The sequence below is a fragment of the Protopterus annectens genome, chromosome 11.part0, assembly GCF_019279795.1.
Source record: "Protopterus annectens isolate FY-2018-M chromosome 11.part0, PAN1.0, whole genome shotgun sequence".
NCBI lineage: Eukaryota > Metazoa > Chordata > Ceratodontiformes > Protopteridae > Protopterus > Protopterus annectens.
Genome location: NC_056745.1, coordinates 1,420,715,856 through 1,420,731,007, shown reverse-complemented (window position 1 = coordinate 1,420,731,007; position 15,152 = coordinate 1,420,715,856). Strand labels below are relative to the sequence as shown.

Genomic DNA, 15,152 nt, shown 5'->3' with positions numbered 1-15,152 from the left:
GGATGAAGCTGTACAAAGAATTTGTGAGAATTAAAAGACCGACCATATTCATTAGCCCACTTACTGAACTTAGCAAGCTAGATTATTAGTGACAATTTAGGTAGCATAAGCAATCATTGGCATATTTATTTACCCAAAATGACCAATTTGTATATCCTGAAGTATGGGTAAATAGGCAGAATAAGACCTCACACAAAACCACATTGTGAGCAACCAGTGAGCCATGCCAGTATTCACTTTGTGAGAAATGGATTCAATCTTCACTTCAGCATTACACTTAAAACAGAAGAATGAGGTAAGGTAATGAAACTTTCAAATAATAAAAAAAAAATAATGTAACAGCAGCCGATAAAATGAAAAGTACAGGGGAAAAAAAAACCCAGAACAAAAAAAAAAAAAAACACTAAAAGGTACCATGCAGACAGAAGAAAAACTTAATATAGCTAAATAAGCTTTATTCAACAAGTGCTTTTGTGCCTCAAAACACTTTCAACTTGAAAGCTTTAGTAAGATGCAAGTAAACTATGACAGCAGATAATTCAAGAGCCATGGCAATACAAACTTAATCACAAAACTCTATTAAAATTTGTCAAAGTGGATTTGCCAGCAGTAAGGCCATGTGGCCAAAAGTTGAGTGGAGTATTACTTAAGGTTGAGTCAGTCAGGAAAAGCCACAGAACCAACTGTTGAGTAGAGTACTAAAGGTAGGGTCTCAGTCAAACATCAAAGTCATACACCTCTCAAAGTATTGCAAAAATATACAACAAACTGACCACATGAGATGTAACCAAAAACCTAGAATGTTCAGCTCTGTGCCCACTGACATACTTGTGAAGGACTACATTAGCAAACAGGTTGGAGGGGATACAGATAATGTGGTACTACAAGCAAACAGGAACCTCACATGAAAGGAGAGCGGAATGCAAACCTGAAGGCATACGGCAGGAAATTTAGTACAGATAGGACAGTTGTCATAAAAGCAAATGGGGAAAAGCAGAAGCTGACAAGTGATCCAGAACAAAAACAGTGGAACAGGACAACAGCTTCATGTACCAGAAAGGGCTAGTTCAGGGGAAGGGAAATATGAATGAGGAGGCCAAAGCTTGAATCAGTGGTGCTGTAGTCAACTGGCACAGAGTTCCAGGGGTAGTGCGTGACAGAAGCATGCTAAACAGGTAGGAAAATAGTGTGTACACAACAGTGGTGTGACGGTACTTCTGTACGGCACAGAAACCTAGGCAGTAAAGGAGAAGTAGTCGAAGATGGAAAGGATGTGCCTGAAATGGGTGGCAGGATGAACCCTGCAGAGCAGACAAAGATATGATGGTTTCAGAGCAGAAGTCAATGTACTGCCCCAGCTGTATAAAAGATCAAAAAGAACATATTATGGTCATTTGGTGACATGTGCAGGAAAGCCGAAGGCAAAAAGAAATGAGAATGTGACAGGCACCTTGACCTCGCATAGAAAATAGGAAAAAAGAGGGAGGATGATGAAGACACACACACAAACACAAAACCCCTTCAGAATTGCAAAAACATATATTAAAACTGGTTTGCATACATACACATCACATTTGTTTCTTTAACCATTTGTTTATAATTGTAACAGTGTATGTTGCACATAAATGACAGTGTTACACCCAACTATACTGATTGCCTGTAAAACCAATAGTTGTATTCTCTTATGCCACATTCTGTATCTCTTTGCAACTGCATTTTTTCAGGCTGAGATTAAAGTTTATCACTGCTATACTCAACCATTAACAAATACACACGCATTCACACATGAAGGGACTCTGGCTGACAAAGTTCGCAGAAGATTGCAAGTTGGGAGCCATAATTAAGTCCCCAAGTGACTGGTGTCAGAACCATGGCCTTAAGCTCAATGCCAAAAATGTGTCATCCCCTTTGGAAAAAACCCGGTTCTCATAAATTACCACATCGATGGAAGTCCACTGAACACAGAAGGTGTCATAAGAGATCTGGGAACACACGCTGACAGCAACGTCTCGACCACCACATTGCCACTGTGGTCAGAAAGTCCTATGTGGCACATCTCATTACTATGGGTTTTGCATCCAGGAAGAAAGAGGTCATTGCCTCCCCCTACTCTTCCCTCATTAGGCCAATCAGAGTACAATGCCCCATTTGGCATGTACCTCACTAGACATCTAGAACAACTGGAGAGGCCGCAAAAATACCTCTGAAAGAGGATCTTAAACCTAAACACTTGTCCTATATGGACAGACTCAAAAAAACTCCAACTATTCTCTGTCTCACATCACCTACTTGGAGGCGATCTCTGCTCGACTTACAAAGCCATGTCTGACCCAGCTCTGTTAGAAATACTACATCTAAAGAAATCCCAATCCTTCCGCACTACACGCTCCAGAGACCTCAACCTCATTACCACAATCAACAGAAAAAGCTGGAGGGACAGGTTCATAACCCAGAGACTGCCCATGCTATAGAATAGACTTCCCATACATGTCAAGCGGAGCACCTCACAGGCCATCTTCAAGAGAAATCTTGAAGAGTGGATGGGAAATAGAAAAATTCACCCTGGGAATCACGCCAGTGGCTCTACTTGACAGAGGCACTAGGAACTAAGGTCGGGTGGCACAACGCCGGGGTAATACTATGGGCTAAGCTTGTAAAGGTTCCAGGGCCATTAGCCTAGTACACACCTATGAATCTCACACACAGACACACACACCACACATACATGCGTATATGCGTGCGCACACACTCATGGGTGGCAGTGGGTAGGGATGTCACACCACAGCTATGGGTTTCTCAGTTTTGATTCTCTCAACTGGGGTGAATTTTGTGCAGAGTCTGCACAACCTCCCCATCTACGTGTTGGTTCCCTCCAGGTGCTCAAATTTCCACCCACATTTCAAAGACATGCAGTAGGAGTATTGGACACACTAAAGTGTCTGTGTGTGTGTCTGTGTGTGTAGATGCATGTGTGTGGCAGGGCTGCAACATTGCCACCTATCAGTTTTTTTTCTGCACTATCCGGAAATCAAACAGATTGCCCGGACTGTACAAACTCTGGTATTCCGTTTCCAAAAAAGAAACGGACTATCAAAGTTTGTTACATTGGCAGATTTAAACAGAAAATCATAGTAAAAAATCAGAACCCCCCCCCCCCTCAAAAAAAAAACCACAGGCATCTCAAATGGAAAAAGGGGCATTCCACTTCACCTGACATGACAATGACATCAAGAAACAAGCAGAAAGTGGGCAGGGAGAGGGGAAGAGATGGGTTATGGGAGGTGCGAGGAGTGTGTGGCCTTGGTCTGGTTTGTCACAAAGAAAGGTGGTAACCCTACCTGGTGGTATGAATATCAGCTCTAGATAACTGCCAACTCTTAAAGTGACACCCTAACCCCATCTACAAAAATGGGAAAAGGGGTGTGTGGATGATATGAATGGACAAACGTATGTAGTTACTCATGAGGAGGACAAAGGGTTCCCACTGATACTTATTAGAATACTACTAGCCCTAGGCACTGTATGGTAGCACGTGGCTGACCATTAAACAGTGCAGTTACATAAACAGAAAAGATAAGTTTGAGAAAGGCAAAATGCTTCCTATTGATAAAAGATTAAGAAAAAAAGCCACTGCCTCAAATGCTGACAGACTACAACCTATCATATACTGTTTAACACCCACAACAGGACTGCACACAGGATTTGCTCACATACACTGACACCTGCAAAGAATGAGAAGCTAGTAAAATTCAGTTACTGGCCAAGAATTACACTGAGATCCCAACAAAGAAGAAATTTGGAAAAAAATGAAAAACAACCATTAAAAGAAAAGAGTTCTACCTAGGAAGAACCTTGTAGCTGTTCAGCAAAGAGCAATATACAGTTTCAACTTCAAAACGGGACGGATTAGGTGGTTTCCATAAATTTAGAAAAACACATCGAATGCACTCAGAGGTGTTTATACATGCCTCCAGTATCACACATTGAAAGTCAAATGGAAAATACAGGCTCAAGAAGCTATTCAGCAAAACTAAAAAAAATGCTGAAATCAGAAAATGAAATGAAAGAAAGAATGACACGAGTCATCTCAATTACAGATGTTTTAAAAACAGACAGAACTTGCAGAGAAAAAACAAGATTTTTTTTTTGGGGGGGGGGGCTATACTACAGAAATTGGAAAGAATATCTCTCTCTACCTATATATATATATATATATATATATATATATATATATACTATATAAATATTAATTACACATACACACAAACTATATATCCATATCTCCATCTCTCTCTCTCTCTCTATATATATATATATATATATATATATATATATATATATATATATAGATATATATATATATATATATATATATATATATATATAGATATAGATATATATATCTATATATCTATCTATATGGACTGGATTGCCACAACATGATTTGTTAATGGACATGGCATATCACAGGTACTAATGCCAGAAATAACTTCTCATTTGCCTGCAGTGAAGGTTTTAATTGGAATTTAGTTTCAGGATACACATACCTGAATTTTCAAAATTCCAACCACCTGAGTTGTTGGAGGAGTAATAGTGAACTTCCATTCTGATCTCCAACGTCCATTCCTAAAAGCAAAATTAAAACAGTTAATTACAACTGTGGAAAGTTGCATTAAAAATATGAAGTATCATTTTGGAGAAACTTAACATAAATAAAGATATTATAGTAAAATCTTTGTTGCAGTGCTAACTCTTGGGGATTCCTGCCGGCAGAAGCTAGTGGGATGGTCTGAATAAAGAGTAACATACTTACCATAACTTAGCATCTGTGTCATCCTAAGTCACAATTCTCATAGGATGTTGACATTGGATCATAGTTGGCAACTTTTCAGACAAATTCTAGGCTCAAGCTCTTCCCACTCCCATAATACATTGCTGCCCTCTAACCCCTCAGATCAAGTTTACCCAAGAGTTAGAAGACAGCCAGCGTAGACCTGAACTACCAGCTAGGACATCTCCACTTCCTCTAGACCAAACAGGATGGGGGAAGGAGGGAGGGATAGTGATGAATAGTGACATAGGACAACACAGATGCCAAGTACATAACTTTTTATCTGATGTTATCTATGTCACTATTTCTCACTTCTGGGACAGAGTCCCCAGGTACCATACAGTCCTGGGTGGCCTCATGGAAGGTCATACCAAAGAACTGTGGAGCCAAAGGAAGCCCTGTTCCTGGAAACTAGGTCGAGCTTGTAATGAGTAATGGAGTGAGTGGTCGTCGAGGTGGCTGCAGCACAAATCTCATCTAAGGAATGTTGGGCTAAATAGGCAGCTGACGTAGCAACAGATATAGTGGAATGAGCTCTGACAGGTCCTGGTAAAGGAAATCCCTTACAAGTATAAACCGTAGAAATACAACACCGCCCGACCCAGTCAGTTAACAGAGAAGGCCACAAACTGTCAGATTTAAGAAAGCTCTTTGTCCTATTTAAGTAGAATTGTAATTGTCTATGCATGTCAGTTGTGTGCAGCATATTCTCTTCTTTACTGGAATAGTTGGGAAAGAAAACTGGCAACTGAATGGATTGGATGAAAGCCCAGGCACCACACAGACCAACGCGTAAACCACCGCAAAAAACGTTTAATGAACAATCCAAGCAGCCAATCGCTTTCGTCTTGCATCAATCAAGACTTCACGAGAACTGCTGTCACATTAACACATGACAATAAATACTAAAACTAGCAGTCATGTGATAAACCAACTAATGAACACAAACACTTACGTAATCAATTGTGAAGTACAGTTAAAAATAACATTGAAAGATTTGTTGTAGTAATTGGCATGATAACCAAATTTGAAAAATAATCAAAATCAAAATGGTATGCTAACTAAATTTGTACCAGTGAAACACTGGTCACCCCTCCAAACTTTTCAACTTTAAAATAGGGGTGACAGAACAACATTCATTAAGACCGGGGGGGGGGGGGGGTAAGTGCATCACAAAATCCAAATGAGTTCCTTTTTGTCCAGATGTTCTTCAATGATTAAATACCTAGGGACACTTTCAATGTAGTCCATCACCACTAACGAAGTTGGTGGTGAGGAAAGGCTGAAATGTGCCTGCAAAATGAATTTGTTGTCCGAATGCATCTTACATGTATATGGGCCATAACCTGTTGAAACATACATCACAAGCCCAGTTAAATACCACTAGTTGTGATACGATTAAGTTCTTGGACATTACCATTTGGAAGGACAGGGAAAATGGAACTTTATCCTCTAGACTATACAGAAAGATATAGATTATACAGAAAGCCAACCTATTCTAATGCTTTGATGCATTTTGATAGCTGCCATCCTAGGCATCAAAGAAGATCTCTAGTCAAGGGGCAGGCTGTCAGGCTGGCTAGGATGGTTAGTGATGACAGGGTGTTTTTAAATGAGATTGAAACTTTGAAAGATACGTTGTTAAGTAGAGGATACCCTAGTCATTTCATAGAACCTGTACTAGATGAAGAGACAAGATAGACATTTTTATCCCCTATTGAGTGCTGCACTTGTGGAAAGAAAAGCAGCAGAGAGGATGGAAAATGACAGGGATGTGGTTAAACCCTTTATTAACGCTATGGTACTATCATACAACCCGCTTTTTAAAAACATTAGAGAGGTGGTTATGAATAATTGGGTAATTTTTGATAGTGATGAAGACCACCTTAAAAAAGTAGGCGAAAAGCCACTGATAATACACAAAAAAGATCTGAGTATAAAAAAATCTATTAGAGAAAGGGGGTGTAAGAAAATAAAAACTAAAAAAAAATAAAAGGGCACATGAAAAAATGTGGACATTGTGCACAATGCCCCTATATTATGGAAAATAATTTTGTCCACATCAAAGGCTACGGTAAAAATGACCTTACAACAGTGTCTTAACTGTTTAAGTGTTTGGTTTATGTAGCCATTTGCCAACAATTTCTATACAGGGAAGACTATTAATTCTTTCAATAAACGTATTTACCAACATCTATATGACATAAGGAAAAGGAATATGAATAATGCCCCAATTAAACACATTCATGAATTTCCCAATCATTTTAAATTTAGTGCATTGAAACAAGTTGTGAATCCAGCGTAGGGGGGGACCCACTTCATTGTTCCTTGAATACAGGAAACTGGTCTGGCAATTGAGATGTGGATGCCACACATCCACCTGGACTTAATGATATGACTTCTCTCTCTAGCCTATTAAAGTTAAAGGCAGACTTTCATATCTGACATTTTTTTTAAAAAAAGTGGTATTTAACTGGGCTTGTGATGCATGTTTCAACAGGTTACGGCCCATATATTTTAAATTGTATATTTTACATCTTGCTTTACACAAACAGTGTAGGAAGTGGATATTGTGCTGCCGTAGTAGATTTTATTGTAATTATAGCTTTTAATAAATGTATCAAGGTTTTAAAAACAACTTTATTATTAATTTAAGGGGATCATGTGACTTTTGTATAAAAGGAAGTGATGTTTAATTAATCTGAAGAAGTCAGATGGTGACGAAAGCGCTCATATTTAGTTTGTTCCTGTGAGCTGGTCTCCGTGCTTTTCTACCTTCTAAGTTTATTTTGTGTTTTGTGCTTCTCACTTTTCTAAGGCCCTTACCTTATATATCCCTTCTGTATTTTGTCAGATGTTCATGGAGAGTCATACTGGCTGCAGACTCACTGGATTCCTTCCAAAAATCCATGGATGCCATTGCTGATCTGCAACAGGATTTTTGTACAGATTCTGTAGGACACACACACAGACACTATGAAAACAGTCTGGCTTCCTTGCAGGAGGGTGAATGTTGGGGTGGCTGGAAATCAGGCTGCAAGGAAGCAGAAAAAAAGACAAGGTCCTTGGAGGTGGCAGACCAGACCTGCGACGGGGTCCCAGACTGATGACCTAACTACTTTGTCTAATGAGGATGTGCCAAGAACCAAAAGGTGCGGCAGTCACCAGAGGGATCATGCCAAAGGCCTTGGCTGACCTAGAATGCAGATATCAGGGCTGCAAAGGTACATCACTGACACCAGAACCCTTCAGAGCCTGGGATGTGGAAAACAAATTCCAAAGCAGTGCCATCAGCCTCCTGAACAATTTTCTTCCTCTTGCACTTCTCAAAGGAATAAATGGCAGATGCCATGGTGGACCCAGACCAAACTTTTTGTTTTGCTGAACATGCGTCAAGGGACTTTGCCTTAAGTTGGATGACCTGCTGGTTGAAAAAGGCACACTGGGGGCAAATGAGTACACCATGCTCCAGACTTGAGGAAAACAGGCATAACTTGTGTAAGTCCCTCAGCGTGCTCCAGACTCGGGCATAACTTGGGAAGTCCCTCAGCATGCTCCAGACTCGGGCATATCTTGGGGAAGTCCATCAGCATGCTCCAGACTCGGGCATAACTTGTGAAGTCGTCTCTATGCAGTATTTGCTTCCTTCACCTAATGCAACTTTTCACTTTTGTTTTGACATAGCCAACTTAATATACACAAAATAATATTATGAAGATAAGAAATTTTGCCACTGTGACACTTGGCTGCAAACTCTGGTTGCAGGCTGACATGATGGACCGGTTTGCTCCATGTGCTCATCACAATGCAGAAAGAAGGCTCTGAAGATGTCACCAGCTGATGTCCCTTTATACTAGACACGTTAACATCAGAAGGGAAGGCAGTCTGCCAAGCTTAGAGAGGGAAAGCTCTGCTATTTTGGCCAGCCTCTCACCTTCTCCATGGAGGAATCCCAGCAATCATTACTGCAACAGTGAATTACAAAAGTACACTGCATCCTTTACTCTCACATCTTAGCAAAAGAATTTTCCAATACTTTCCAAGTTTCTTCACAGGATGACTCAACAAATCCTCCACCTACTGAATTTTCTTAAAGAAAAATTCCCCAACAGAAACTGGCACTAATGCAACCACTGCCCACTCATGGTTTGCCCAGGTGAAAAGGTCTCTTTCCTTGATTCCTCTTCCAAAAACATTTTCCATCTTACACATACAGCAAACTTTCTCAGATTAACTAGAAAAAAGCAACTGTTACCCCATTCTAAAATATGCCATTTATTCCAAAATGTCTGACTTACAACCAATCTCTCTGCTACCTCACTTTGTAAATGACTGGAGTAAGCTATTTACAACCAACTTAATTCTTCTCTTTACTAGTACGACATTCTTCTCACACCGGCATCACTTCATAAAACACACAAGCATTGAAACAGCCATATACTCCTCTTTACTGGTGGTACCACTCGTCAGCCTGTCTGACGTTAGTGACTCAGTCAACCATAAAACTACAAGTAAACTTACTTGCATATGCAAGTTTGGGACCCTCTCTATCAGCTTGGTTCAGCAGCTCTCTCTTTAACAGAACCTTTTCAATCAAACACAATAACCCCTTTTCACCACCATAAGAAATATTGTAGACATCCCAAATTATCAAACCTCATCCATATCCTTTTCAGCCTATTAATGATTTAATTGCTGACCAACCTTAACAAATGTCATCCTTCATGCTAATCATTCTTCTATGATTCAGCCACTAATTATGAAACAGACTCCCAACACACACACTCCAATGCCTCAGTCCACATTTCGTCAACATGCAACTTACACTGAATAATAATAAAAAACAAAAAATAAAACAAACAAAAAAAAAACACAGAAGTATGGGACTCAACTCCGTAACATTCCCATTTATAAAAACTTCACAGAAAAATTCAGCCTTTCTAGGAAAAAAAAAAAAAAAAAACACTATTGTACCCTCCTCTTCTAACTCAACTAGTCCTAAAACCGCTCTTTCCTCAAAGAATCCAATAAATTTTATACGGCTATACCTCACTAATTGCCAAACTGTACTCATGTAATTCCTTTACGCCTACTCTGCTGCTCTCTTACTGCTATCCTCAGACCACTGTTGTATACAAAATGCATGGTTTGTAAATTCCTCCTACTGTTAGACTACTTTTTAAGCAAAGAATTACAACAATATTCTGTTATACTTTCTGGGATGTGGATGAAATGGGTTCACTTTAAATCAGTCCACTACCCCTGTTAAACATACATTATGTACAATACGTAAATAAAACTGGTGATACAGTTTTTTGGTAAAAAGGAAAGACATGGCAAACTCCAACATATACCGCAAGAAAAACACACTTATCACATTAGTAAAACTTTGTCTAGGCTACTAGTTGGGATACAAATTGCCTTAGCTTGGAAAGAAATCTAAACACCTAGAATGAAGAATTAAATCAGGAATACAGCAGCTAATGCTGGTAAAAACAGAACTACACACAACTGACAGAAATAATGACAAAGGCATACAAGTTATTGCACAAAAATGTGGCAGTTAGTGGCACTTGGTTCTAGCAGTACTACCTGGCAGTGGACAGAACAAATGAATGTGAGCAGGATGTTATGCTAGTACTACTTCCCATCCAGTCATGCAATACCACTGCTGCAAGATAAATATAAAACAATTCAATTAAAACTTACCAGAAATTATTAGCTTGGAACTGATGACTCTCAATGCAAACAATAATGGTTTGTTGTCCGTCAATGGTTTTGCCATATACCTAGGAGGATAAAAACACTATGAATAAATGGGCCTTGTGAAGTCCAATTCTGTGAGGCACTTACCATAATAGTAAATCTTTAAGGACAGATCAGAGTAGCACTTCATTACATTTGAGTTTATCTGTCAGTGACGCAAGGCTGGGATGCCACAGCTGGTGAGTTCCTTTAATAATGGCCAGTGCTGCTCATGCAAACACAGTTACTGAAGTATTAGCCACATCAAGTTACCTCAGCAATCTTTTTTTTTGCTCCTTCAAAAACATTATGCCCGTCCACCTTGACTAACAGAGACCTCCCTGTCCCAAAAACCTGATGGTCTAGTATACCCCTGACCAAAAGACACTACTTTGATTGGAGAACAAAAAAACAACTAGGACGACAGACCACACAGACTCCAGATGACGACGGACCACTAGTGCAGTGGCTTCAATAGCACCTGCTTAAGAATTTTAGCATGATTTACATCCTCGTCCTCGACCGGCTGGTCAGGACATTGCAACTATGGGGATTACAATACTCAAGAGGCATCAGGGCATTAACAATGCATACATATTGCCTGGAAGGCTAACTTCTGTCCCTGTCAACCCCAGCACAAGCTACTGTCTGCCTTTTCAACATATGACACTTGTGCACTAGATCTTGCTACCACCCTCTGCAATGGATAAGCAAGCAAGCACTGGTCACTCAGTCTCACTTTTCTTCATGTCCCACGGCTCACAATCAAACAGCACAGCTGAGGCATACTTAGGCCTTCAATCCTGTACAGCAGAGCTCCACAGAGACACGCTTGAGGTAGACAAACAAAACAGATAAGTATACACACTCGCAGGTGCACACGCATGTCTAAAGCAACAAGCCATACTACACACACAGAATTTAACATTATACTATCCATATGAAATAAAACACTTTCTTACCCATGCAAATATAAAAAGGGGGAAGGGAAGCAGAGAAACACTATAGCTACAGTGACATCTCCTCCAGAGGCTGAGAATTTCATTAAGCACTATACATAACTGCATTATCCTATTCCAGAAAGGGTCAACGTAGCAGTGAATCATGACGTCTGGCTAGAATCCCAAGCAGTAGGTAGACAGACAGCTGCATCATCTCCTGCAGCACGAGCCAAAACCATCCCTTGAACGTAGTGTTTACCAAGTGTGGACAATATCCCAAAATGTTGCTTCTAACAGGTCTTCAGTAGAACATTCCCAAAGCATGCACACAGCTGCATCTTTTGCAGAATAATCCCAAACAGGGCCTGCAAATGCACCAACACACCTATAACAAAAAGCAACAGATTTAATTTCCATTTTTCACAAGATATAATGCGGAGAAGCACTTTATTACCCTGCAAATTCATCTTTCATGAAAGAGGAAAAAAGCTCCTTCTAGTAAAGTAAGTCAGATGTCTGCAAGCCCAAAGTGCAAAGTAAATGCTCTCCACTAATATGCTAATTAAGAGTAAAACAGACTAACTGGCTGATTCAGTAAAATACTTTGATGATGTAGGTGGTATTTTCGGTCAGTTCTAACATCTCATCATGAAACACTGTTATGCAGCTTTGTTCATCATAGCTTGATGTCCAGAGATCCTCCTTTCTAATTTAGCTGCCACAAGACAACTGGCTGGTTCAAAGTCAGGCTAAGTTAATTTTTCCATCATAAGTTTCAAATCTCAGGAGGCTCAGAACTCAAAGAATCTTAAATACAGAACTCCTAAGAATACTTAGGGAGAATGGGCATACAAATACATACATGCAGACACTAATTTGTGTGTGGTGCTCAGGGGCCATTGTCTGTAGCTATGCACTACTAAGCACCACATTATGACAAGAAGGCTGGCCTTAAGAGCATATCATAAATGTACACTGCTGCCTCAGGTTAACAGCAAACACACCACATCCAAATAAGCTTTACATAGACAAGCGGAAGAACAGTGTTACAGCTGCTTGTACTCAGGAACCTGTCCAACTTGCTCCCAAGCCCATTCCCTCCCAGTGCCATCTACTACTAAAACTAGTCTGAGATTGTGCACGCGTGCACACACACTTAGCCAAGAGGGGTTACAACTTCTCTCTATCAACACCCCCTTCCCAGTCTTCAAATTAACATGCTGCCACCAACCATCCAGAACTACTCCAGTCTCAATTACTGCTTACCTACAAAAAGAGCATAACCATTAAATAGTTGTAGGACAGTTGTATAGCTTTAAGGACTCACTCTTCAAAAGATAGCCACCAACAATTGTCTGCACAGAACTGGTGACATATCAGATATCAATAGCCCCTACAAGCCTCTGAAACTTGTTAAAAAATGTAACTTACCTGAAATAAAAGTAAGCAATGCAGTTTAAATATACAAGCAGTGGCACGTTAACAAAATATAAAAAACTGTTTTAACAGAGAGGTGGCATACAAAACCAGCTTATTTGATTCTAATGTTACCATTAATTGAAAAAAGAAAGAAAAAGAAAAAAAAAAAACTTTACCATCAACTTAGAAACCCAAACAGCAGGCACACAGTTTCACAGGCACATGGAATCCAGCTTAAACTTGTTTCAGACATGTGGCTCCCTTCTGCAAGGCAGCAACCAACAGTCTTCTATATTTTTGGCAATAATTTTATATATATATATATATACATACATATATATATATACATACATATATATATATATATACATATATACATATATATACATACATATATACATATATATACATACATATATACATATATATATATACATATATATATACATATATATATATATATATATATATATATATATATATATATACATATATATATATACATATACACATATATATATACATATACACATATATATACATATACATATACATATATATATATATACATATACATATACATATATTAAAAAAAAATTATAATTTTAATTAAAAAAATTTATTTTTTTTTCTCTACATATAAAAATCTAACATTTATATTAAATAGTTAATAAAAAAAATTATTTTTATTTAATAATTATAAATTTTTTTATTTTTAAAATTAATATTTTTTTAAATTTTTATAAATTTTTAAAAAAAAAAAATTTTTAATTTAAAATTTTATTTAACATTTTTAATTTTAAATAATTTTCTATTTAAAATTATAATTATATAAATTTTTTATAATTTTTTATTTTTATATAATTAATTTTTATTAAAAAAATATAAAATTAAAAATTATATTTTAAAAATTTAAATATTATAAATATTTTATAATATTTATAATTATATATTATAAATCTGTTTTTTTTTATAATCTTTTTAACATTTATATTAACAATTTTTAATTTATTTTTTTTTACATTTAAACATTAAATTTTACAAAAAAAATAAAAAAAAAAATTTTTTATTAAACAATTTTACACTTATATTAGAAAATATAATATAATATTATTTATATTTTATATTATTTTTTGCAAAAATATATCAAATAATAAAAAAAAAAATATAATATATATATAAAATAAAATTTTCTTTAATATTTTACAATACTTTAAAAAAACTTTCTTAGAATTTACTATTATTATAAATACAAAATAATTTGTCATACATAAACAACAAATATTATACTCCAAAACAACACAACAAAAAAACATATCATAAAAAATAAAACTACAAAAAACCACATACACTAATCACACTATAATACATATTCACACACACACACTAAAATATAAACAAAATAAACTATTCACACTAACTCCAACAAAAAAAAATTTCTCACACAAATATAAATATATAATAATACATATACCAATAAAAATAATTATATATTTAAAACAAACATACATTATAAAACAAATAAAAAAAATAACATAATATATGTATATTACATACACTGCAAATAAAAGACATAAATAAAATAATATTAGATATAAACCAAATACAAATTACACACACAAATAATAAAATATAAAATATAACAAAATATCATAATACACAAAAAAACAATATTACAAATATAATATATAAAAAATACATAACACAATACACAACATAACATAAATATATAAACAATACACACAAAAATATACTTAACTATACTTATAATAACATAATATTAAAAAAAAATATTATATAACATAATATTACACACAAAATATTACATTACCATATACATTATAAACAAAAATCTCATATTATTACAACATAAAAAATACCATATTATCCATCACACAACATATTCTTAACAAAATAAAAAAATATTATTATTTACAAAAATATATAAAAAAAAAATTATAAACACACAAAAAAACCTTCTACCATAAAAATAAAAAAATATTAACATATATAAAAAAATATCCACAAAATCATCATATAAAAAAACACAAAATACACAATAAAAAATAAAAATATAACAAACACACAAAATACACACACACAAAAAAAATATTATATTATAAAATATTAAACACACACACACAACATCACACCACACATATTAAACAAACAAAAACACACACAAAACACAAAACACACAACACACATACACACAC

At 36.3% G+C, this 15,152-nt stretch overlaps 1 protein-coding gene across 1 annotated transcript in view; it reads right to left on the bottom strand.

Moving 5' to 3' along the window:
* CAPZA2 (capping actin protein of muscle Z-line subunit alpha 2) overlaps nucleotides 1–15,152 on the bottom strand; it is a 382,121-nt gene that overhangs the window by 158,296 nt on the left and 208,673 nt on the right. Inside the window, exons 6-7 of the mRNA XM_044088708.1 lie at nucleotides 10,541–10,620; nucleotides 4,548–4,626 (exon numbers count right to left, since the gene is read on the bottom strand). Coding sequence (XP_043944643.1) covers nucleotides 4,548–4,626; nucleotides 10,541–10,620 — 159 coding nt within the window. The remainder of the gene's footprint in view (nucleotides 1–4,547; nucleotides 4,627–10,540; nucleotides 10,621–15,152) is intronic.